The sequence below is a fragment of the Stomoxys calcitrans genome, chromosome 3, assembly GCF_963082655.1.
Source record: "Stomoxys calcitrans chromosome 3, idStoCalc2.1, whole genome shotgun sequence".
In the NCBI taxonomy this organism is placed as follows: Eukaryota; Metazoa; Arthropoda; class Insecta; order Diptera; family Muscidae; genus Stomoxys; species Stomoxys calcitrans.
Genome location: NC_081554.1, coordinates 56,269,129 through 56,296,129, shown reverse-complemented (window position 1 = coordinate 56,296,129; position 27,001 = coordinate 56,269,129). Strand labels below are relative to the sequence as shown.

General features: G+C 40.3%; 1 protein-coding gene across 4 annotated transcripts; it reads left to right on the top strand.

The window, feature by feature from the left end:
• LOC106089702 (coiled-coil domain-containing protein 28B) lies at positions 1–23,756 on the top strand. Of its 4 annotated transcripts, none has more exons than XM_013255656.2 (6): positions 1–319; positions 376–459; positions 529–674; positions 860–1,043; positions 15,211–15,867; positions 23,019–23,756. In XM_013255656.2, exons 2-6 carry the CDS (start codon positions 456–458, stop codon positions 23,237–23,239), a joined length of 1,212 nt encoding a protein of 403 aa, XP_013111110.2. In that variant the 5' UTR covers positions 1–319; positions 376–455; the 3' UTR covers positions 23,240–23,756. The 4 variants fall into 4 exon arrangements, with proteins under 4 accessions (XP_013111110.2, XP_013111111.2, XP_013111112.1 ...); XM_013255658.2 differs by having other exon boundaries at positions 6–319; positions 15,790–15,867; XM_059364749.1 differs by having other exon boundaries at positions 7–319; positions 15,787–15,867.
• The last annotated feature ends 3,245 nt before the right edge of the window (positions 23,757–27,001 follow it).

The following is a 27,001-nucleotide window of genomic DNA, read 5'->3' as shown; positions in this document are numbered from 1 at the left end:
TCGGTTACTCAAAGTTTATTGTGTTTTTATTCTATTGTGGTATTTATTCCTCGCAAATTTTATGTTATAAAACCAGGAAAATGTTAAACAAAATCACAACAAGGACTGAATAAAAGTTAAGAAAACTTGGCATTGCCAAAAGCAATGCTCTTTGGGAGTTGGTTGTAGTTGTAATCAAAAAGTAAAAAAGATATACGGGGCGAGCTACTCGAATAACAGGCGTGACAATATAATTGGATAAGGCAAAATATAAAACAACAAAGAACAAAAACATACAAATACAAGCTACCTTTGGAACGGTTCTTTAGAGCAATTGAAAGTAAGTATTGCAGAAAGATTCCACGTACTGACAATGGAAGATTGGTTATTCTGTAGCAGTTAAAACACCCTAGTTTGTGTGGACCCCTTTTGCGAAGACTGAAACCTTGGGCAAAGTTGCCGCAAACGAGAGATACATGAGTAACCAGTTTTGTGAGATATGTGACAATTTCTTTTTTTTTGTGTTAATGTTGTTTTCCTTGTTTCTAGCAACAAAAGCCCCCAACAACATGGAACCCAACGATGAAGTTGTAGAACGCCAAAAATTGGTAGATGTAGAAACTGAAGAAGATGTTACAAATAGCGCCCCCAAATCAGCAACTCCTGCCTCACCAATGGCCATGCCCAAAATTAATGTAAGTTTGCTCGAAACTACAACAAAGACTTGTGCTTGGTGCTAATGATGACAAAGGCATTGAACTTTGTCTTATCGCTGTTTTAGCAAGCATGCATTGAGACATGTATTAGAGATGTTCTACTTATTCCTTCCTCTACTTATGACTCACTTCCGTTATTTCTTTATTTTGCTTTGGTTTTCTAGATTAAGAGTATATCAAGTGGTGATAGCCGCAATTCAGCATCATGTTCTATAGAGCGTTCCGAAAAAATCGGTCATACATCTGCCAAAGTAACATACATCAATGAAAGACGTCCCCGGCCACATTTGCATGGCACTCACGATGAAAGATTCGAGTTTAAATCGCGTCCAAGAAAACTGTTAAAAGGTAAGAGTTAGTTAAACATCCAAAGCTCAACGAAGTCGATCTAGCTGCAGGTGTGAAGATGAGAATCCTTTGGGCTTTGGTTGTGTAGTTTTTCCCCCTCTCTTTGTAAATGTTTCATTGCAGTCGCTGAGGGCGTGTCTGGTGTTCATATCATGACATCTATAATAACAAACATAATTGCAACTTACCATCTCAATCTTACATATTTTTATAATTTTTACTAATCCAATTTGCATTTTGCAAAATGTCATAACTCAGATTTTGAGCTTTATTGTAAAAGGCAAGCTCTATTGTATTACGGGGTTTGAAGTGCAAACATCCATTTCCCTTTTTGAGTTATGACATTCTTGCAATCAATTGGCATATCATCTTTGCTTTTGTTCCCTTTTTGTCTTTTGTATATTCATTTGTTTACTGTTATCAATAGTTTTGCCCCAAATACTTTTTAACTCTACTTATAGAACATCGATTAATGAATTTTTCCATAATTGTTTTAATCTCTAAACAGCGCATAATTCAATCATAATAGATGTCATATAGTAAATAAAACTTTTTAATTTTTGTGAGTGTTTTCTAGAAACTATAAAAATAGATTATTTGTATGTCTTTAGGATAAGAACTGCTGTATAGGCCGTACAAAAATATTTTATAAAAGTAAAACCTTTAGTGTCCATATGCATAGAAAAAATTATGGGCGTTTATTAATTTCTGCAATCTGTTGTGAGCACATATGCCGTTGTAATAGCTAGGCGAAACTGGTTTATATGATTTGTTATTAAAAGCATTGGGTATGCATTGGGAGAAACCGATACAGATTAGATGATCCTATTGAGGATTATGTTTCCGTTTGTCTAAGCATTAAGGATTTCACATGTCCAAATGCTCGTATCACATAGGGGCACATAGTGGCTTAAGAAGTCAAATGAGAAGATCAGTTCATAGGAGGGCAATATCTATTTACGGTCTTTGTACCATATTTAGTATGGGCATAAGTTTTACGAATTGTAATTTTGGGGGACCAAACAGTCAAGTCGAGGGATCGGCTTATATGCTTTTTATGGGAAAGCACTTACCCTTGAGGGTAAGATAAAGCGTGTAGTTTTAAAGAAAATAGCCTACTAAACTATCTGCAGGGAGGCCACCGTTGCCCAGGGACAAGTATGGTTCGAACCATGGCGGAATATCAGAAAAATTCGGCGGTTGCTTTAACCTAAAATGTATGAAACTTCCTTTGCCTTTTGTACTCGGTGGAACGGAGATGAAGGAGGCTCAGTCTAACTATGAGAAGGCTCTACATCAAAACTAATCGAACCAAGTTAAGTGCGCACTGTAACCTATACAAAGAGTCCCTGAACGAGTACAAAAGGGAAATTAAATCGGCCAATTAAATCAGCTCCTTTTCGGACTCGGCTATGCAAATTTTGCGAAATTGCAAATTTTGCCCATGAACATTCCACTAAGGAACAGGGGCAAACCTCTCACATATCAATGAGTACAGTCCGATTCAAGTTTTTAGCTCAATGACAAGGGGCCTCCTTTTTATAGCCAAATCCGAATGGCGTGCCGCAGTGCGACACCTCTTTGAAGAGAAATTTTACACGGCATAGTATCTCACAAATGTTTCCAGCATTGGGAGGGGAAAACCACCGTTTGAAATTTTTTTTATGGTCTCGCCAGGATTCGAACCCAAGCGTTCAGCGTCATAGGCGGACATGTTAACCTCTGCGCTACGGTGGCCTCCTTATGTCTTATAATGAACTTAAAATTGCATCGGACAACACTCCTTGATATGTGAGAAGTTTGCCCCTGTACTTTAATGGAATGTTCATGGGCAAAATTTATAAATTTGAATGCTTTCTGGAGGCAACCGTAACTCAGAGGATAGCATGTCTGCCTGGGTTAGGCAACTGTAGTTGCCAACCGCTTCACTCGAAGACCTCTGGTCCATTGTATTCGCCCTGCAAAGAAAAAAATAGGTGAGAAGAGAGGAATGAAAGCCATTAGAACTAAAAAGCCGGTATAGAGACTGACCGAGCCACACCGACTAAAGGCCACCCTCCGTCAGCCATCACAGAATTCTTGCAGAATTCCAGAACGACTTGAGGGGTCAAGTTCAGTGAAGAGAAAAGGTTTTCACCCAAAATCCTACGCCTTCACCCCGTAATCGCGGGGCCTTTGCACAGCAGATGTTCAATCGTCTCAAACCTCAAACCTAGCTCATCGCTATGTCAGCGACCTGACATTACAAGACTCCCACCAACAATACATGGTACGCTTCCCCAGCTCACACCACACACAGACCACAGAGCCTTGGCATAGAGCTGGTAAACTATCGATAATCGCAACATTCGATATTTCTAATAATAAATATCGGTAGTATCGATTCTATCGTTAATTTCCCATCACCTATCTACCAACGAAAATGAGAAGTAAACATCAGGAGATCGATTTGTATAGAAGCAATATTAATGGACAGACCGAATAAAACCAAAATTAATAAAGTCAGTTGAAAGTCAAGAGAAAAATCATTGTACAAAATTTTAGCCCAATCGGATGAAAATTGAGCTCTCTATAGGCGCAATGTGGCAAATCTCCCATTTTTTGCACAATTTTGCAAAAAAAAATTTATTGCCGATAGTATCGATTGGAAAAATATCAATCGATATTAAGACAAAAAATAAAACATCGATATTTTGCCAACTCTACCTTGGCAACCCTGCAGCCCAAAAAGACCATCCCACGCTGAGTCAACATATTCGTCATAGTATGATTTCACCATCCCGAACAGCCAACACAAAGAAGGTTTTTACTATCGTCGTTACACTCCCAAAGTCCATCCGCGACCCACGCCTGGCCAGCTTGTATTTTGCTTCGTATATCTGGCCTTGACGCTGAAAGCCTGGCTTCGAATCCTGGCGAGAAATTCCAAGAAAATGGTCAGCGGCGGTTATCTTATCCTAATGCTGGCGGCATATGTGAGTTACTATGCCATGTAAATAGTATAGTGCCATGTAAAAACTTCTCTCCAAAGAGCCTGCGGCACGCTAAAATGAGGTCCCTTACCATAAAGGAGGTCGCTTACCAATGAGCTCAAATTTGAATCGGACGCATAAATTGGTTCGAAGTTTGCCCCTTGTTCTTCAATGGAATTTTTGTGGGCAAATATGCGGTGCACTAGTTGTTGCGGCGAATCGGTCAATTTTCATCCAAGAATGTATAGTCGGGTATCAGGTTCTGAATAGTTGTATCCTCCGTAGGATGATAGAGAAGGTACAGAGTACTATGAGCGGAAGTTAAGCGGCCTTTAAGGGTCTGGCGTTGGGTAATGTAAGGTCGACACTTGTTTAGAGACGCAAAGAATGTTTTACTTATTACAGGCTTTGTTCGGTTCCAGGTCATCAAGGGGTGATGAGAAATAAGGCGGCTGACGCTAGGAAAGGATTACTGTTTAGTATTGTTCATGCAAGTGAACCAGTGAAAACACATTCTCTTAGAGTGGATATCAGATTTGTAATCTACTCCCAAAAACCATTAATTTGAGTCTACTTGCAAACACCTTTCATGCAAGTCCCGTATTGATCCGCATGTATATCTGTTTGAGGGGGTTTTTTGGAGGGTGGGTTCCCCAGACGCCCTACCCCAAATTTACATGTCAGATTCGTGTTTCTGGGATACGATAGTTTGATTCGATGCACAGTAGACTGATTACACTGTAGTTGGTCTTCCTTCATGTTATTGTTGTTGTAACAGTTTGTTGTGTTCTATCTTTCGTCTGCTAAATTCTATTTAGTGTCAAGACCCAGGAACTCTGTGACTAAGATGGGGTGCGTCTACAAGGATCTGGGTCTGAGTCGAGTGGGTCTAGCTGGGCAGTTAAACAGGTGACGTGTATCGTGCGGTCCCTGTTTACAATCGGGACATACATCTTGCACGTCGGCATCAATCCTGGCTCAGTAGGAGTTGAGGCGGCTGCATCTGCCAGAACGTAATTGAGCCAGAACTACTCAGGTTTGCCGGTGGAGATCAATCTCTTCAAGTGCAATGGGAGGCGGTCGTTCTCCAAGGACTAAATTCACCGCGTAGCCATTTACCGCATCTGATACCCTGTCTGCATGAATGTTGTCTACACCTACTTGATATGCCGCTTGGTCTAGAGGGTCTCTCTTGTAGCGCTGAACCTCACGCTCTAGATCATGATCTACCTTAAGGCTTCTGGGCGGGGGATATCTATCCACAAGATTATGATTTGGGTGGCCTCTGCGATAACAGCCAAAAAGGTATTGCTTAGACAGCATGTAGTTATGTCTTCGCACTGGTAGGATCTTTGTCTCCTGATGGAGGTGGTCCACATGAGATCTGAGGAGACAGCCCGTCGCAGTTCGGAGGGCGGCATTCTGACAGATCTGAATTTTATTCCACTGCGTGTCACAAAGCTGACGAGACCACACTGGCGCTGCATAACTTACCACAGACCGGCCAATTGCTTTGTACGTGGTCAACAAGGTCTCTTTGTCTGCACCCCAAGTGCTGCCGGCAGGTGACTTGAGGACCTTGTTTCTACTTTTGACTTTATCGCAAATTGCTGTGGCATGTGGGGAGAATGTGTAACAGCTGTCAAATGTGATGCCAAGTATTTTGGAACACTTGATGGTCGGAATCATTTCTCCATCGATCATCACAGTTAGCTCAGTATTCACCTCACGCGTATTTGTTGTGAATAATGTGGCTGAAGATTTGGTGGCAGTTATCTTCAGATTTCTTGCAGCGAAATATGAGGCAAGTTCGTTGAGGTAGATGTTCAACCCATCGCAGATGTCAATAATGGGTGGGGGGGCCTCTCTATGCCGTCTCGAGGGGGTGGAATAGAGGATAGGTAGAGGTTAAACAGTGCCGGAGATATCACCCCATCTGTTTCAATCTACGGTGCTTCGACTTCTTATCCCTAAATTCCACAAATTACTGGCGAAACAGATAATTCGCGACCCACCGTTTCAAGCCTGGCTGGAGGAACGTGTTGGCGATGTTCTCAAATAATTTGGCATGGCTGGACGTGTCGAATGCCTTCGATAGGTCCAGTGCCACGAACACCGTCCTATCACTTGGCCTGGGCGGATTGAAGCCACTGCAAATTTGTGCGGTGATAGCATGCAAAGCTGTTGTTGTGCTATGCAGTCTTCGAAATACATGTTAATGCTCGGCGAATGGAAATTCTTCTACGAGGCTGGGTAGGAGTGATGCCTCAAGCGCCTTTGCTACTGGTGAGAGAAAAGGGAGATCGGTGTGTACGACTCCCCCAAACTCGGATTATTGTTGATGAAGCCACATTTACATGTGGAGGTAGCGATCCTAGTCCAGATCCTTCCGGTCCATAGAACCGATCGCCGCGGGAACGTGATGGCTATTGGTTATTTAAAGGCGCCAATAACTCGTCTTGTTATATCCAGCATCATAGGCACTCAGTATTTAAGCAAGACCCGGTGCCGCCCGGCCTCTCACTGAGACTCTCCACTCGATACCGCTGATTGCCAGCAACTGCAGTTACAGCTACTCCGTATGAAGCATTCCACTATCCGCAAGCTGTGCACGCGGCCGGTAGCTCCCAGTTAAACTTCCCGTGATAAAAATGAACACCACACAGATTGGAGCTCAATGTCCCAGCTCATTTGGTGTTCGCAGTTATTTCGTGCCGGGCCTCCCTTCATCGGGGTTGCGTTCTTCTACAAATGCAAATTTGCACATGAAAATTCCATTAAGGAACAGTTGCAAACGTCACACATATCAATAAGTGCTGTCCGATTCAAGTTTTAAACTCAATGATAAGGGACCTTCATTTTATAGCCGAGTCCGAGCGGCGTGCCGCAGTGCGATACCTCTTTATGGAGAAGTTTTTACATGGCTGTTATACCAAATGGTACAGTACCTCCCAAATGTCGCAAGCATTAGGAGAGGACAGGCACCGCTGAAAATTTTTACAATGATCTTGTCCAGTCGTTCAGCGTCATAGGCGGACATGCTAACCTCTGCGCTAGGGTGGCCTCCAAGTTCGTTCTTCTAGCCAGTTGGAATTAGCGTGTCGCCTTCAATTATAAACGCTTTGATGGTGAACCAAAGGCTCCTGCTGCTTTGTTCTCCTTTATCTGCGTTACTACTATTTTGCCACCATTCTGAATAGGTGGTAAGCACTAAATACTGTCGTCGAAGAACTGTTCAGCGGCACCAGGTTCAAGAACCGTTTTGTTGTTGGTGTTTTTGTTCTAACAATGTGTTGCATTTTCGTCCATTTTTTGTTGACTTACTTTCGGTTAAACATTCAGATCTAGGAACTATGTAACTATTTTAAGAATATTAACGAATCTGATATTCACATTGGTAATCTTTGAAGCCACAAGATTACCAATGTGATATCCACTCCAAAAAACTGCCAACATTAAAAAGATTTCAAACTATTGGGTTGCCCAAAAAGTAATTGCGGATTTTTTAAAAGAAAGTAAATGCATTTTTAATAAAACTTAGAATGAACTTTAATCAAATATACTTTTTTACACTTTTTTTCTAAAGCAAGCTAAAAGTAACAGCTGATAACTGACAGAAGAAAGAATGCAATTACAGAGTCACAAGCTGTGAAAAAATTTGCCAACGCCGACTATATGAAAAATCCGCAATTACTTTTTGGGCAACCCATATTTTACTCATTCAGGTATGCGGTAATACGGCCCCTCGTAATTCGAGCTAGCTACCAACTCAACTACCGTTGGGCTCGCGTTCATAGTGATCCGGTCGTAATTTGAGTAGAATTGCCCAGACAGATGTTAACTTCTTCAGATACAATGTATGGCGAATGGTTTCCAAAAAAGGCATTCTCTTGATAGCTGTTTACCGCTGAATCGAGCGCCTTGACTAACCTAACACCTGTGTTATTCGAGACTAACGCACTTCGACTACTGCCTGCCGCCTAACTTTATTTGTTAGCATTTTAGTTTTTTTTTCGCACATTTATTTGTGAAATATTGTTCCATGAAATATGTCAGAAGCTTTAGATTTACATATCCCTTTAGATGTCCTTTATCAAATTACCATTTGTCCTTAAGGGAGTCATTTGTTTTCTTAGCCCAATGGTAGCCACATTTATTCCCAAATGTTGTCATGTAAACCATGATGTCATTACTTTAAAAACCGACACCGAATACTAGAAAGTAAACTAAAAACGAAAGATATCCTCCTCCACCAAATGGAGAGTTATTTTAAAGGGTGCTATTAAATATCTTTCAGTTATTTTCATATTGCCATATTTCACGTAGTAATAATTTCTATTATACCATCGGGCTTACCCATACCCCCGGAATGGGGTGTCACATAGCGCTTGTGCATAACAATTAGTGAGGACAACAAAAAAAACGAGTACTTGTTGATGCTTCTTGTACAATCATATGCCAATTTTTTATTTTTGCATTTTCCTCTTTGTCCAAGTCACGAATTGTGACAAATCAACAAACAAGAGTGAGCATTATTACCCTTTACAATGGATGTAATTCACCCTCCGAAAACATAAAATAATATATCCTGGTTTATGCATCCCACGACAAACTAATGCCGGCCTTGCGTCACAGTGTGACACAAAAAATATTTTAGAAACATAAAATGAGGCGCAGTACAAAAAAAAAATGTTTTTAATAAAACGTTCCCTTGAAAATATTTATTAAATTTATTGGGTTGCCCAAAAAGTAATTGCGGATTTTTTAAAAGAAAGTAAATGCATTTTTAATAAAACTTAGAATGAACTTTAATCAAATATACTTTTTTTACACGTTTTTTTCTAAAGCAAGCTAAAAGTAACAGCTGATAACTGACAGAAGAAAGAATGCAATTACAGAGTCACAAGCTGTGAAAAAATTTGTCAACGCCGACTATATGAAAAATCCGCAATTACTTTTTGGGCAACCCAATACAAGAGAAAAAGAATACAAATAGAGTTTCACAATAGTGCGGTGGTGAAACACAGTAGACTGTAAGTTAAATAGAAGAGAAACCAACGCACATGCCAGCAATGGAAGCTGGCTGGGTGGATCAAAAAAGGGAATTTACTGAATGGGGGCTCACAGTAGTCCACAATAACTAGAGGTATGTGTGCCGTATGAGAATTCAGTCACGAAAACAGTTAAATACTAAATTTCCCATGAACATTTCATTAAGGAACGGGGGCAAACTTCTCACATATCAATGAGTGCAGCTCGATTCAAGTTTAAGCTGAATGATAATGGACCTCCTTTCTAGCCGATTCCGAACGGCCTGCCGCAGTGCGACACTTCTTTGGAGAGACGTTTTTACATAGCATAGAACCTCACAAATGTCGCCAGCATTGGGAGGGGATAACCACCGCTGAAAAATTTTCCAGTTATTCTCGCCTGGATTCGAACCCAGGGTTTCAGCACCAAAGGCGGACATGCTAACCTCTGAGCTACAATGGCCTCCGTCTATAGGCATATATTGGGTTGCCCAAAAAGTAATTGCGGATTTTTCATATAGTCGGCGTTGACAAATTTTTTCACAGCTTGTGACTCTGTAATTGCATTCTTTCTTCTGTCAGTTATCAGCTGTTACTTTTAGCTTGCTTTAGAAAAAACGTGTAAAAAAAGTAAATTTGATTAAAGTTCATTCTAAGTTTCATTAAAAATGCATTTACTTTCTTTTAAAAAATCCGCAATTACTTTTTGGGCAACCCAATAGATCAAGTATGGTATTCAGGGACTTCCTAGGAGAGCACTTGCTTGCCCCATCTATTAGAACTGCCGCGGTACACTAGACGTTCTTGAACGCCCGGCATGGGAAAACTATGAGCACCACAGCACAGGATGGAAATTTTAGCTCAAATCTATGGGGTGTTCTTCGTTGTCATGAGAAGCTTAGCTGGGAGCTACCCGTCCACAGGTTGCGGGTGGAGGAATGCTCCATACGGAGTAGCTGTAACTGCTTTCGCGGACAATCAGCGGTATCGAGTGGAGAGTCTCAGTGAGAGGCCGGGCGGCACCGGGTCTAGCATTAAAACTGAGTGCCTATGGCGACAAGACGAGTTATTGGCGCCTTTACATAACCATTGGATATAATGTTCCCTCGGCGATTGGTCGTATAGACCGGAATGAGTTTGCTCACCTATATTAGCTTAACGAAGTTCGCCATCCCCACCTGCAAATGTGGCTACAACAACAACATCGATTACACCACCGACAGGAATATTGTACACTCTATGTTTAAGGCCTGTCCCTGGCCCTAAATCCAACCTATCTGGTTACAACAAAAGTAGAGCCTGCTCAGTTTCTTTACCCAGTGTCCTTTCTCCAGTGTAGTTTAAAAAAAAAATTACGCCCATGAACTTTGCCCTTCAGAAAATAGAGCTCTATTCCTTCCAGGATACGTTCTCTGAATACTCCAAGCCTCAATCTTCTGAATGAATAGTACCAGCATAGTCTTTCTTTGGTTTACGCCAAGCCCATTAACCATCGGCCTTCCAGACAGGTTCTCTGAACACTCCAAGCCTCTATCTTCTGAATAAATACTACCAGAAGTCTTTCTAAGGTTTATTCCAAGCTCATTGGCCGTCGCCCTTCCAGACAGTTTCCTTAATGTGCCGTAAATGAGGTCTGTTAAAGTATAGAGAATGTGGCTAACCACCATGATGGCGACGTAATCCGCGTAGGCAACAACTTTCAGCCATACGTCACCCATTTATAACCAAGAGCCACATAACAGAGGATAAGACCTTTGCTTGTAGTGTTCTTCTAGTCACTATCTACTACTTCAAGGTTAGGCTCCTTAAAAACCCCTACTATACAGGTGAATAGTATCAACTGAATATTTCTGAGTTTTATGTCAAGTCCATTGGTGATGGCTAAACCAGATAGATTTCTCAGCGCCCACTGATTGAGGTCCGTAATCGGTCACCCACCACAATGAAGTCATCCGTGTAGACAACGACCATCACCCTCTCCTCGAAAAGCTCAGAATCCAATTAGATAAACACAAGTTACCAAAGAGGGGATAAAACCCCTCCTTGTACAATCCCCCTAATTGAGCCAAGACTAAGTTGATAGTCCGCCTTTCTGCACCCTAATATCCTAATTCACCAAAAGAGTGGGAATTCCCATGTTCACCAGGGTGTCATGTATGGAGTACAACTTCACATACCAACCTACCCAAACTCCCACCCACCATTACAGCGACGTCAACTATCCTCGTCATAAAGTACCTGCTTGCAGCGTTCCTCTAATCACAATATTGCTAATCGACCAACCGCCAATGATGCGTCCCGTCACGGGATAGCTGTGAGCACCACACGGGCCGGAACATTGAGGTCCGATCTGTGTGGTGTTCATTGCTGTCACTAAAAGCTTAGCTGCGGGCTACCGGACGCATCCACAGGTTGCGGATAGTAGAATACTCTATACGGAGTAGCTGCTCGCGGCGATCGGTCCTTTGGACCGGAACAAGCCAGCTCACCTGCAAGAGCTTGAGGAGGATCGTCACCTCAATATGAAAATATGGCCACAACAACAGTAATGCATTGATAATTCTGCAATTCAGCATCGTATCAAACCAGTTTACCAGAAGAGGGGGATCCTCATGTCCATCAGAGAATCATCTATGTGCAAGAAGGGCGCCAATTCGAATTCTTTCTATTGCAATGGTACTATCATATCAAGATTGGCATTGTCTATCGAACGGCCGTTAAGATAAGTATAATATAGCTGCTATCCAATGATGGCATGAGTAGGTTTCCAATCCTTCTAATATGAGTCCAATGTTTCTCCAGGGTCTCTCAGATGAAAAGTAGAAGGTTAATTGGTATGTAATTCTTGTTCAGAAAGTGGTTTGGTTTTCCCGCTTTAGGTATGAAAACCATCAAAATATTTCTGCCATCCAGTTGTCACAAACTTCAGCAAAACACCATTTGCACCGCATGACGAACGGTCCTGCTCTCTATCACATATCATGTAATACCATTCGGTGATTGTTGACTTGTAGGGTTTAAACGAACCACTTTTCCCTCTATTATGATCTCCTTAAGCACAGACAATGCCTCGGCACAGTCTTGTATGAGAAAGGCATCAGTAGCATTTGGATACAACGACCCGCTGGCCGTTCATTTCATCTATCCATTCCCAAAAATCGACCCCTGGAGCTCTCTTGCTCCTTTAAATCTTTTTTTTTTTTGGTTTAGGGACTTATTTTGTATGTCCTAGTCCCCACGCAGCTTGGTTTGATTAGCCTCAGTGCCGAGCCTACTTTTAGCCGGTTTAAACTTCCTATTTGTGCACCTATCTCGCCCGTTGTTATTGTTGTAGCGGTGTATTGTTGCAAGTGAGAAAAACATCGAACAATTGGTGTCAATGCCAGCCCAATAGCCAGAATTAATTACCAAGGGAGACTGTAGTGAACAGTGTGGCTGAAGATTTGGTGCCAGATATCTTCAGATTTCTTGCAGCGAAATATGAGGCAAGCTCGTTGAGGTAGACGTTCAACCTATCGCAGATATCATCAATGGGTGGGGGGCCTGATGCCAAGATCGTACAATCGTCCGCATATGATACGATCTCTATGTCGTCTGGAGGGGGTGGAATTGAGGATAGGTAGAGGTTAAACAGAGCCGGAGATATCACCCCACCTTGGCGAACTCCCTGTCCAAATGACTGGCGACCACACAGATAATTCGCGACCCATCGTCTCTGGAGGGCCGTGTTGCCACACTGTTCACTACAAATACGCGTGAGGTGAATACTGAGCTGACTGTGATGGTCGATGGAGAAATGATTCCGACCATCAAGTGTCCCAAAATACTTGGCGTCACATTTGACAGCTTTTACACTTTCTCCCCACATGCCACAGCAATCTGCAATAAAGTCAAAAGTAGAAACAAGGTCCTCAAGTCACTCGCTAGCAGCACTTTGGGTGCAGACAAAGAAACCTTGTTGACCTCGTACAAAGCAATTGGCCGGTCTGTGGTAAGTTATGCAGCGCCAGTGTGGTCTCGTCAACTTTGTGACACGCAGTGGAATAATATTCAGATCTGTCAGAATGCCGCCCTCCGAACTGCGACGGGCTGTCTCCTCAGTTCTCATGTGGACCACCTCCATCGGGAGGCAAAGATCCTACCAGTGCGAAGACATAACTACATGCTGTCTAAGCAATACCTTTTGGGCTGTTATAGCGGAAACCATCCAAATCATCATCTTGTGGATTGATACCCACCGCCCAGAAGCCTTAAGGTAGATCTACACGATCTAGAGCGTGAGGTTCAGCGCTACAATAGAGAACCCCTAGATCAAGCGGGTCTGAACAACATTCATGCAGACACGGTAGCAGACGCGGTAATTGGCTACCGGGTGAATGTAGTCCTTGGAACGACCTTGGATTGCACCCGAAGAAATCGACCTCCCCCGGCAAACCAGAGTGGTTCTGACTCAATTACGTTCCGGCAGATGCAGCCGCCTCAATTCCCACAGAGCTAGGATTGATGCCGACGTGCAAGATGTATGTCCCAAATGTAACCAGGGACCACACGATACACGTCGCCTGTTTAACTGCCCGGCCAGACCCACTCGACTCAGACCCAGATCCCTGTAGACGCACCCCATCTTAGTCGCAGAGTTCCTGGGTCTTGTCACTCAACAGAATCAAGCAGACGAAAGATAGAACACAACAAACTGCTACAACAACAACAACAACCAAGGGAGACTAACATCATCAGCCCAATAGCCAGAACTAATTACCAAGAGAGACTAACATCATCTGCTGTTATGGTATCCCGGTGAATTCTATTTTAGCCTGCCTGATATGCAGCTGGATCATCAGCTGCTATGGTATCCTGGTGATTTCTATTTTAGCCTGCCTGATATGCAGCTGGATCATCAGCTGCTATGGTATCCTGGTGAATTCTATTGGGTTGCCCAAAAAGTAATTGCGAATATTTCATATAGTCGGCGTTGACAAATTTTTTCACAGCTTGTGTCTCTGTAATTGCATTCTTTCTTCTGTCAGTTATCAGCTGTTACTTTTAGCTTGCTTTAAAAAGGTTTAAAAAATCCGCAGTTACTTTTTGGGCAACCCAATATTTTAGCCTGCCTGATATGCAGCTGCATCTAGAGGCTCTTTCTTTTAGCGCTGAATCACCATAGGTCATGAAGCTCCAAACTAACATTACTGGGTAGAGCAATTCACTTCATAAAGCTTACACAAATGATATCCGCCTTTTTAATCGGATAAAATTGTTGCTTTCTAGGCACTTTTGCAATTCCCAAATGAAAAAACATGTATAAAAGCACCTATGCAAAATTTCATGCACCTATGCAAAATTTCATAACCGAATGCTTAGGAGATTGTGACATCTCTACTTCGAGATGTCCTTCTGGCTGCTGCTAAGACCATCAAGGGCTTGTTAGATTGATAGTTCAAGCTGTTATAAACAAAACAAGTATACCCCCCATTCTATGGTAGTGAAGGGTATTAAAATTACAAATTTGCTTTGTAATCATAGTTTTGGCCAACAGTGTGCCAAGTTAAAGGCTGTTAACGCTGTAGTGTAGCATGTTGATATCAAGACGCCACACAAAAAGTAGTCAGTTATAATTTTGGCGCCACACAGTTGTAACGTTACAAGCAGTTCGCCTGTTTGGCCTCATCACTAAGGCTGTTAGCCATACAGTTTAGAGTACATTTTATTGGTTTTTGGGTTTAGTTTTGGGTTCGTTTCATTTCATTTGGCATATTAATAATAATTTTATTGTGTTTTGTTTTTCTTTTATTAAAACTTATTATTTTATTGTTTTCTTGATTTTCTTTTCGTTTTTGTTACGTTTTAACCCCTACCCCAACGTCATCATACATCTTTATGCTAAAAATCCATCATTGTCATTGACAATGGCGACCAACTCAATGACATCGATAACTTCAATTAACTCCTCGTGCATTACAATAACTGCTGCTGCTGTTGGTGTTGTTATACCCGAATCTGCCTTTTCCTTGACAACGAATACTAATGCTGGCAATGTGGCCATAACGGATACGTCTTGCCTTGATGGATACCATCATCATCATCATCATTGTTGTCGTTCTCATCGTCATCACCATAATCATGAAAACCATGGTCGTCAACGGGGGCATGATTGCCGCACTGCAGATAGCTTTGATAATAGCATAAATGACATTACACACTTAAGTAGTGGCAGTGATACCCCAAGTGATGAGAGCACCACGAACATTGATGAAGTACTGACGTTGCAAAGTAAACAGCATACTGCCATCATCAACAACAACAACAACAATGACTATAACAACATATGCACAACAAATTTAAGTCAACCATTTGCGGCCTCGAAAATTGTCTCCTCTGCTGCTGCCTCAGTGGCTATTGCCACCGGTGCGAAACATCATAATGGCATCTTTAGCGGCGAAACTGATGAAGGAGGAGGAGGAGGTGGTGGTGTTGGTATTGGTGGAGGCAGTGGTCAGCATCATAAAATTAATAATAATAACAACAGCAGCAGTACGAATAGCAGTGGTGGCGGTGCGCACTATCATTCACATGTTGGTGTCATTGCTAATACTCGACGCAAGCCGAGCCTCAGCACTGGCACCGGCACCGGTGTCAGCGTTAGCGCTGGCTATCCCGGCCTAATGTCATCTATGAACACCAGCAACAATCTCAGTGATAAATTTGATCAACGTCCCATTAAACACCATTCTTTTGTCTCAGAAGTGCCGGATGTTAAACATATGGAGCGTGCCCTGTTAGGATTATTGGATGACTTTCATTCGGGGAAGCTGAAAGCATTTGGTGAGTAATAGTTTTATATATATTTAATAAAAAAAATAATGATAAAGAAATGTATTCCCTCTCCCAACATAATGGTTCTCTATCATTTACACCACTGACCTTCCCAATAACATATGGAACATGTTGTCTGTACTTGAAAACCCCGCTTGGTATCCAACTCTTTATAATGGTGGCCCCTAAATGTTCCATGATTTTAATGAATGGCTTAAGATTTATTTTTCTAAAAGCTTTTGGTGGCGTAACTCGTCTTCCGGGCTTGCGTAGGAATACCTCTCTGGTCTCTAGTCAGGCGTTTACTATATAAGCTAGCCTAAGGCATGCATTGACTTTGGCGGACATATGTGGCACAATATATCTTGCCTCCTTCTGCAGTAATGCCGGCAATATTCCTTCAGGCCCCGTTGACTTAAATGGCTCGAAGCTTTTTATAGTTTTCTTGGTCATGTTTTCATGAAGAACTCTTAATTGGCCCCACAGTCTACAGGTTCGGATGGACAGTGGCCAATGGCAAATGGATTTTCATCAAAATTTTGACCATGTCTTCCGTTGTCACCGCACTATTACTCATAGATTTGGATATGATTATTCAGGGAAACATTTTAATCCCAGCAACATCAATACTTATGTCGACCTGTTGGCAGAACAGCTTCCAGGAGATACGTTTTGCTTTTCTGGTTATTTTATACTTCCTGGGTCTATCTGTTGGATTGCCCACAAAAATTATTGCGGATTTTTTAAAAGAAAGTAAATGCATTTTTAATAATACTTAGAATGAACTTTAATCAAATATACTTTTTTTAGACTTTTTTTCTAACGCAAGCTAAAAGTAACAGCTGATAACTGACAGAAGAAAGAATGCAATTACAGAGTCACAAGCTGTGAAAAAATTTGTCAACGCCGACTATATGAAAAATCCGCAATTACTTTTTGGGCAACCCAATAGTTATCGTCCTAGTATAGTACTTGCCCAATATCATCTGCACCTTATCTGGATAGTTGGCTTTCCGGTGTCTTGATTTGGCAACTCTGCGTTGTTGTTGAGTTGGTGCATGCTGTCAAATATCACACAACAACAACACCTAAGAAATTCTAGTATTGCCAACCTTAGCTATTTGGACCCAATCAGCATTGGGTAGTTTTACAGGTTGCCAGGTTGGTTTATTTAGCAGAGGTTAGCATGTCCGCCTATGACGCTGAACGCCTGGCGAGAACATTAGAAAAAATTTCAGCGGTGGTTATCCCCTCCTAATGCTGACGAAATCTATGAGGTACTATGCCATGTTAAAACTTTCTCCCAAAAAGGGTCGCATTATTGAGGCACGCCGTTCGGACTCGGCTATAAAAAAGGAGGTCCCTTATCATTGAGCTTAAAATGAGAATCGGACAGCACTCAGTGATATGTGAGAAGTTTGTTTGTTTGGAATGTTCATAGGCAAATTTGCATTATGCCAGCGATTTCTGTATCTAACGCTCTTTGTTACTCCCTCCACAAATATATACTCAGCAAATGTTATAGCGTGCTTGGCCGAGTCGTCAAGACGACTTAAAAGAAGGGCGCATGACCATGTTAAACCTTTGAAGACATATAGCCGAGAGCCCATACACATCGTTGATGACAATTTCATATAGTTGTCGCGAAAATCATGCATGACATTTTAAGCGACATTGTGAACAAACATGTCATCATGTCTCATGGCTATTCAATTCAATCATGCATGACGTTTTAAGCGACATTGTGAACAAACATGTCATCATGTCTCATGGCTATTCAATTGACGGATCATTTACCATGCCTTTAGAGAACGTCAGTTTTTCAAAGAAAAAATAAAAAAAATTTAAGTTCTCAATAAAAAAAAATTGTGCTGATTCGGACTCCTAGACGGACTCGTAGACACTGTTAGTGAATTCGTCGACAATAAAATTTTATAACAGACAATCTGTATGACACGTCAGCAGATATGCCATACCGGTGATAAGATTCAAATTCTCTTAAAGAAGTTCTTGAAGACATTGTCATGATTGGCGTTTGAACTGCTGGGGATAGCTCGTCGTTGTAGCCACACTTGCATGTGGAGGTAGTGGGCCTCGTAAAGGGATAGCTCGATACCAACGCTTGGTTCTGCGAACCTCTTTACATGCCTCGTTCAGGCTGCATTGAGAAAGCTTTCTAGATGGGCGATGATCAACATGCTGGCATAGACACCAGAAAGACTGAGCCTGTACTATTTTTCAGAAAGATTGTGGCAACGAAAGTTGTAGACGGTAAGTTTTGCCTACACATTTATGCTCATTATCCAAAGTTTAATGGCATGTTTTTCTAATTCTGTGCAGAGCGAAAGCTGAATTTTGTTGGGGTTTTTCAAAAAAAATTGATAAAATTAATTTCTATGGCGGATCCTGGTACCAATGAACTGTGGCCCAGAAACTAGAGAAAACTTGTGTTTTTAGGAAGAGGAAGCTTGCCAGCTGCCATTCTATCTCGCTCTGGAGGGCAAGTACCTTGGCGTAGTTCTTCTTCAGAGAATGAATAGGAAAGGGAATGTCGAGAAAAGGGTTAAAGAGATCAAAAGGGGACTGACTTCTGCAACTTGATAGATAGATTGATTGATGGCTAAAGCCGGGACAGTGCACTTGATGTTTACGGCAGTGAATTTCTGGTCTTGCATTAGACTCTGGTTTGTTGTGGGAGGATGGTCCAGAAGGTGCAGAGTACTGCGGCGCCACCTCCACATACAAATACGCTTACAACAACAACAATAGCTTCGGCGGGGCTTATCTCGTAGGCAAGTATGAGCGTGTGAAAGGTGGCGCTCAACATCATGCTCCATCTAACTCCCTGTTAAGTAGGTTTTGAATCCGTCTAGGAGTCCGAATCAGCTACACAGAAGAGTCGAAGAAGAAAAACAAAGGTGGGCCAATGGATAAAAAGTAAAACCTAATGGCATTATAACAGGTTCAGAGAATATGTTATCTTGGCATATGCGGGCGAATGGAGAAAAAGTGCAACTTAAAGCGGGACGAGGAGAACCGTACCTTAATATCCAGCCCATAGACATATAGTTGAAGTTTGAGACAGATATCCGGCCCATAGACATATAGATTAAGTATGAGACAGCCACTGCGGCTTTAAGGTTAAAAGTGACAGGAGTATGAATATTTAGCAGGTCATACAATCGCGGGATGATAGTGTTGACGATAGGAAACCTAAATGGAATAGAAAAAGTTTTGGATCGGAAACCTTGAGACAGCACTTGGTCGATGCGTGTTACAGCTGCCAGCGGACGGTTTTGGATTGACGGAACTCTGGTATTGCCATCAATAAATTCAGATGGATGTTGTTGTTGCTGTAATCACATTTTTATGTGGAGGTGGCGATCCTTATCAAGCTCCATAAGTGAGCTCCATATCGATCGCCGCCTGAACGTTATTGCCATTGTTTATTTAAAGGCGCCAATAACTCGCCTTGTCATATCGAGTATCATAGGCACTCAGGGTATAAGCAAGAGCCGGAGCCGGCCGGCCTCTCACTGAGATTCTCCCCTCGATACCACTAATTGTCCGCCACTGCATTTGCAACTACTCCATATATGGAGCATCCCACCATCCGCAACCTGTGGATGGTGGATTCCCAGCTGAGCTTCTCGTAATGACGATGAACACCATACAAATCGGAACTTAGAGTTCCAAACCGTGTGGTGCTCATAATCATCCAGTGCCAGGATGACTGTACAGAGTGGCCCTGGAGGTCTACATTGAGGACCAAGGGACTGAGATGTGATAATACGGGCGCACCTATGCAGAATAGATGCGATAACTAAAAGGCGACGACTTCGAGACCTGTTATCATTCCTAGTTTTGCAAATGCGAGGCCTGGTCTCCGAATTCCATGTTTATATCTTTTTAACATTTAACCCTCCGACGTTTGTGTCATCCCTTGTTGCCCTTATAACGAAGTACAAGGTCCACAAGGTACTTTTTGTATGAAATTTTATGTGAAAACACATTTTTTTATTTTTTTTTTTGTTTTGATTTATTATTATTAAAAATGCTTTTATATGTAACATTAATAATTTTTTATGAGTTTTTTTTTATCAAAAAAGCCCTAAAAAAACTATTGTTGTATAGAGTGTCCCTCGTCAAACATATTGGGTTGCCCAAAAAGTAATTGCGGATTTCTTAAAAGAAAGTAAATGCATTTTTAATAAAACTTAGAATGAACTTTAATCAAATATACATTTTTTACACTTTTTTCTAAAGCAAGCTAAAAGTAACAACTGATAACTGATAGAATAAAGAATGCAATTACAGAGTCACAAGCTGTGAAAAAATTTGTCAACGCCGACTATATGAAAAATCCGCAATTACTTTTTGGGCAACCCATATTATCTGTGCATAAGTGTGTTGAATTCTCCGCACATACTGGATTGTTACAGGAATGGCAATAGGCTTTTGTTTTCCGCTGCCGTCCGTTCTCAGAACGGCATAGGCAATATGACAGTATGTTCATTCCAGAAGCAAACGACTGTGCAGCTCCTTCTGCCGGTCTTGATAACATCTAAAAAGAACAAAATTGTGTAGCAATTCTGCTTTTGAACATTAAAATTGTTCTTTCTTACCTTTACATCAAATGATTCCATTGCGTTCCATATCCTTGGATATGCGGTTATTCGGTTGTTCAGAGCTCGTTCCTCTATTTTTGGTAGTGTCAATTATTTTATCAGCATCTGTAGGAATGACCGTCGTGTGTCACTTCTTTTTATTGGCTTCATCTCGTTGTATGAAATAAATGCAGCTAATGCAGCAATGTCCACCATATTATAAAACATGGCCAATGGCCAGCAGTTTATTGAGCCCTTGCGTGTATATGCGCCAAGCATCTGGTCCATTGTATCAACGCCCGACTTGTTGGCGTTCTAATCAAAAATAGCTAGTGGCTTCTTCTTTTCCGTTTGCATGTCCACACCGCAAATAGAATGTTGTGTCGACAGCAAAATTGCCGCTTTGATCTTCTTGGGAACATATGAACATAGTGCTATGTCGCCTTCGATGACGCCGTCGGCAGCAAAATTACCGCTTTGTTCTTCTTGGGAACATATGAACATAGTGATATATCGCCTTCGTTGAATCCAAACATTGTGCTGTTGACAGGGCGCGTATAATTTTTTTTTGAAATTTCCGAGGCACACATGTCATACGCCAAAAAGTGTTCGGCATAAATTGTGCAGCCTGTATTTAAATATCTCTCCGAATGTTGAAGTACAACATTCTGCCCTTGACTCACCTCTCGTGTCTGGTCAGGCAATTTCCAAGAGTAAATTATTATTTGACAGGATAAAATGATTTTGAGTCGCACAACCATCTTATCTATATACCGTACTTGGCAGGCTTGGAATGTATTGTGTGAAGCGAGTGCGGCCTCTGTATGGGAATAACAGCTCATCAACGGTCAATGCATCATGCGGAGTGTAAGCTGCTCCAAGTTAGACTGTAGCATTTGTCATATGACATTTGGGGGTCGGTTTGAATTTGAAAATGAAAAAAGGACCTTCTCACCCGCCGGAGGGATTTTGAATTATGTGAGCAGCACTAAATTCCGGGCGCAAATCTCTTTGGAGATACTCTTTGGATTAAGAGCGCAAAAGAAACCAATTACTGGTTTAGGCATGGTGGCTAAGCTGAGGTAGTGCGGAACATGGCATTCCTCGAGCTTTGTGCACTCCTTCATTCTGCTTACGGCTAAAATACTACGCGGCCGTAGGGTATATGCGACGTGACGAGCTACTACCAGCCCTTTGCTGACGGAATAGATGTCGTTTTCCAGGAAAAGGAGTTCTGGGCCGGATGAGTCCAGGTTGAAAAAGTGGGAACTTGGAAAGGAGTTTTTATTAAGTTCATAGAGTTTTCATTAAGTTAGCAAACTGCTGCAGGCAGGTAATGTCTTTTGGGCGAAGGTCTTCTCGATCTTGAAGAGTCTGGAAATGTTTTCGATGAAGAGAAGACTGAGTAAACGAACTATCAGTATATACGTGAGCACTCAAGTAGCGCTGAAGTCATACTTTCAGACCTTCGACAAATGAGGCGAATAACCAGCTAGCAAGGATGAGTGTTTACCATGCTTCTGATTTAATGAACGTACGAACTCCTTAGTAGGATAGGCGCTTTTCACCATGACTAAGCAAATTGGGCGTGAACTAGTGCTATGGCTTGCAACAAGTTGACCAAGTGCCCTATGAGCGAGTTTTTCACGATTGAAGACAGCATTTACACCCCTAGGACTCAGGAATCATGAATCGGAACTGTCTTGTAATTTCGGATGAAATTATCTCGTATATTCGTATGTTCCCTTTAGACACATAATCCTCTCGTTATTCTGAATTGCTGCAAATAGAGGCTTGAAATGGCTGATTAGAAAAAACTCTCACCTATAGGTGTTCTTCTCTCATCTGCCTGGCTTTCATCGCTTTCAAAGGAATTGATTCCCTTATCTTCTCTTTTTAACAAAATATGATTGAGATTGCAAATTTTGCCCATGAACATTCCACTAAGGAACAGGGGCAAACTTCTTACACATCTATGAGTGCAGTCCGATTCAAGTTTTAAGCTCAATGATAAGGGGCCTCCTTTTTATAGCCGAGTCCGAACGGCATGCCGCAGTGCGACACCTCTTTGGGGAGAAGTTTTACATGGCATAGTATCTCACAAATGTTGCCAGCATTAGGAGGGGAAAATCACCGCAGAAAATTTTCTGCGTGCCATCTTAGCTCTCACATTGTTAGACCTCTTTTTTTCAATAGATTGTAGATTTCAAAACTTTCGATTAACGGGTCCCACATATCAATACACAAGCTGCAAACTTTAAACAAGACTAACTAAAATGTTCTCCATTACTAGCCAACAGACTGGAAAATCTAAAAAACAACAACTTTCACACCTTAGCTGCAGAATATCACTTTTTAATAATTCTCATTAAATGGCATTAAAATTTGCGATAAATTTCAACAACAAAGCGACCACTTAAATTTAATCTTATCTTATCGATAGAAATGATATTTGCCTTTGAGGGCCCTATTTCTCTCACTGCGACAAGTGTTCTACCACTTTCCAATTTCAATTGTTGTTTACTAACCATTTGTGTTTGGCCTATTCAACAGGTTCCGGTTGTACCATGGACCAAATGACCAAAATTCGTGAACAACAGGAAAGCTTGGCCAAATTGCACTTCGAATTGGCCGCTTCGGAGGAAGACTCGCTGGATAATGGCAACGACTTTAACGCTGCCAAAGCTCAAGAGAATATGTTACAACTAATGCAAAGGCTGGAACAGCTTTCGATATCCATTGAACAACTGCAGACGAGTCATACTGGACTTTGAGATTTGCTTCAGGCGGCGTGTAACAACGTAGATGGCATGCATACAGTGATGACGACAACAACGATGAGGACTGCAGCAGCAGCAGGTGCAGCTAACAACTCCAATGAAGGTGCAACACACCCAGAGCAGCCATCACAAGCGGAGGTTGATACACGTTTGCTTTTACTATTGTTGTGATTTAATTTTCTAAAAATCAAACCTAACGGAACAGAACAGAACAACTGTGCAAATTTATGGTTCTATTATTTGATTAACAAAAATTAAGAGAAAACCAAACTTTCTAAAATAGTGTCTATTCTCCAATTAACCAGCACCTCAAAAACAGCAACCCCATCCTGTTCCCTCTCAATGTTTTTTTTTTTGTTATCTTATGTTTTTTTTATACTCGTTTGTGTGTAAGTTTATTGATTTCCTTTCGTTTTTTCATTTTTAATTACCTTGTTTTTTTGTATGTCCATCATTGTCAACAAATACTTTATATGATAATTATTAAGAAAATAATATATATATATATATATATATAAAAAAAATCAAAGATTTGAGAAAAAAAGACCTTTTTTATGGTAGTCGAGTTTTTTTGTAGATTTGTTTTTGTCAATAAGGGATAAAAACCTAATTAGTAATAATAATAATTTTAAAGTGATTATCAAAAAATACAAAAATATCATAAAAACTTAAACACACACGCTTTTATAATTCACAAGAGGTGGGTATAAGGCACAAATCATGATGAATGCCAACTTTCGCTAAAAGCTTTGGCAAATATCATTTTTCATCTTAAACTGAGTTCAGATCATATTTCAGGTTTTTGATATTCCCATTTTCAGCCAAAAAACGCCGCGATTTCGAACCAAACACGCAGGATTTCTTAAACCAAAAAAAAATTTGAAACTTTGTCCTATCCTCTTTTTAATTTGTCACTAATTCGCTGATTTTGAATGTTTCGAAATTTTGATGATTTATAGCCTTTAGTAAAAAATGGTCGAAAAAACTTTTTTCGATTTTCGCAAAAAACTGTGGCGAATATAGTTTCTCATCGTAAACTGAATACAGAGCATATTTCAGGTTTTCGATATTCCCATTTTTGGCCAAAAAACGCGGCGTCTTCGAAGCAAAGACGCTCAATTTTTATAATCTGAAAACAATATTCGAATCGCTATCCCGTCCTCAATTAAATTCGTCAGTAATTTTCGGATTTTGAATATTTCGAAATTTTGATGATTTTCGAAAATTTTAACCACTTAAGCCTTTAGTAAAAAATGGTCGAAAAAACTTTTTTTCGATTTTCGCAAAAAACTGTGGCGAATATAGTTTCTCATCGTAAACTGAATACAGAGCATATTTCAGGTTTTCGATATTCCCATTTTTGGCCAAAAAACGCGGCGTCTTCGTAGTAAAGGCGCTCAATTTTTATAATCTGAAAACAATATTCGAATCGCTGTCGCATCCTCGTATAAATTCGCCATTAATTCGCAGATTTTGAATATTTCGAAATTTTGATGATTTTCGAAAATTTTAACCACTTATAGCCTTTAGTAAAAAATGGTCAAAAAAACTTTTTTTCGATTTTCGCAAAAAACTGTGGCGAATATAGTTTCTCATCGTAAACTGAATACGGAGCATATTTCAGGTTTTCGATATTCCCATTTTTGGCCAAAAAACGCGGCGTTTTCGAAGCAAAGACGCTCAATTTTTATAATCTGAAAACAATATTCGAATCGCTGTCGCATCCTCAATTAAATTCGTCAGTAATTTTCAGATTTTGAATGTTTCGAAATTTTGATGATTTTCGAAAATTTTAACCACTTATAGCCTTTAGTAAAAAATGGTCAAAAAAAACTTTTTTTCGATTTTCGCAAAAAACTGTGGCGAATATAGTTTCTCATCGTAAACTGAATACAGAGCATATTTCAGGTTTTCGATATTCCCATTTTTGGCCAAAAAACGCGGCGTCTTCGAAGCAAAGACGCTCAATTTTTATAATCTGAAAACAATATTCGAATCGCTATCCCGTCCTCAATTAAATTCGTCAGTAATTTTCGGATTTTGAATATTTCGAAATTTTGATGATTTTCGAAAATTTTAACCACTTATAGCCTTTAGTAAAAAATGGTCGAAAAAACTTTTTTTCGATTTTCGCAAAAAACTGTGGCGAATATAGTTTCTCATCGTAAACTGAATACAGAGCATATTTCAGGTTTTCGATATTCCCATTTTTGGCCAAAAAACGCGGCGTCTTCGTAGTAAAGGCGCTCAATTTTTATAATCTGAAAACAATATTCGAATCGCTGTCTCATCCTCGTTAAAATTCGTCAGTAATTTTCAGGTTTTGAATATTTCGAAATTTTGATGATTTTCGAAAATTTTAACCACTTATAGCCTTTAGTAAAAAATGGTCAAAAAAACTTTTTTTCGATTTTCGCAAAAAACTGTGGCGAATATAGTTTCTCATCGTAAACTGAATACAGAGCATATTTCAGGTTTTCGATATTCCCATTTTTGGCCAAAAAACGCGGCGTTTTCGAAGCAAAGACGCTCAATTTTTATAATCTGAAAACAATATTCGAATCGCTGTCTCATCCTCGTTTAAATTCGTCAGTAATTTTCAGGTTTTGAATATTTCGAAATTTTGATGATTTTCGAAAATTTTAACCACTTATAGCCTTTAGTAAAAAATGGTCAAAAAAACTTTTTTTCGATTTTCGCAAAAAACTGTGGCGAATATAGTTTCTCATCGTCAACTGAATACAGAGCATATTTCAGGTTTTTGATATTCCCATTTTTGGCCAAAAAACGCGGCGTTTTCGAAGCAAAGACGCTCAATTTTTATAATCTGAAAACAATATTCAAATCGCTATCCCATCCTCAATTAAATTCGTCAGTAATTTTCAGATTTTGAATATTTCGAAATTTTGATGATTTCCGAAAATTTTAACCACTTATAGCCTTTAGTAAAAAATGGTCAAAAAAACTTTTTTTCGATTTTTGCAAAAAACTGTGGCGAATATAGTTTCTCATCGTAAACTGAATACAGAGCATATTTCAGGTTTTCGATATTCCCATTTTTGGCCAAAAAACGCGGCGTTTTCGAAGCAAAGACGCTCAATTTTTATAATCTGAAAACAATATTCGAATCGCTGTCGCATCCTCAATTAAATTCGTCAGTATTTTCAGGTTTTGAATATTTCGAAACTTTGATGATTTTCGAAAATGTTAACCACTTATAGCCTTTAGTAAAAATGGTCAAAAAAACTTTTTTTCGATTTTCGCAAAAAACTGTGGCGAATATAGTTTCTCATTGTAAACTGAATACAGAGCATATTTCAGGTTTTCGATATTCCCATTTTTGGCCAAAAAACGCGGCGTTTTCGAAGCAAAGACGCTCAATTTTTATAATCTGAAAACAATATTCGAATCGCTATCCCGTCCTCAATTAAATTCGCCATTAATTCGCAGATTTTGAATATTTCGAAATTTTGATGATTTTCGAAAATTTTAACCACTTATAGCCTTTAGTAAAAAATGGTCAAAAAAACTTTTTTTCGATTTTCGCAAAAAACTGTGGCGAATATAGTTTCTCATCGTAAACTGAATACAGAGCATATTTCAGGTTTTCGATATTCCCATTTTTGGCCAAAAAACGCGGCGTTTTCGAAGCAAAGACGCTCAATTTTTATAATCTGAAAACAATATTCGAATCGCTGTCTCATCCTCGTTTAAATTCGTCAGTAATTTTCAGGTTTTGAATATTTCGAAATTTTG

Excerpts from the sequence above, each read along its gene's own strand:
- LOC106089702 (XM_013255656.2), top strand. Across the intron at positions 675-859 it reads TGGCCATGCCCAAAATTAAT|ATTAAGAGTATATCAAGTGG; the intron begins GTAAGTTTGCTC and ends TTGGTTTTCTAG. Across the intron at positions 1,044-15,210 it reads TCCAAGAAAACTGTTAAAAG|ATAGCTTTGATAATAGCATA; the intron begins GTAAGAGTTAGT and ends GCCGCACTGCAG.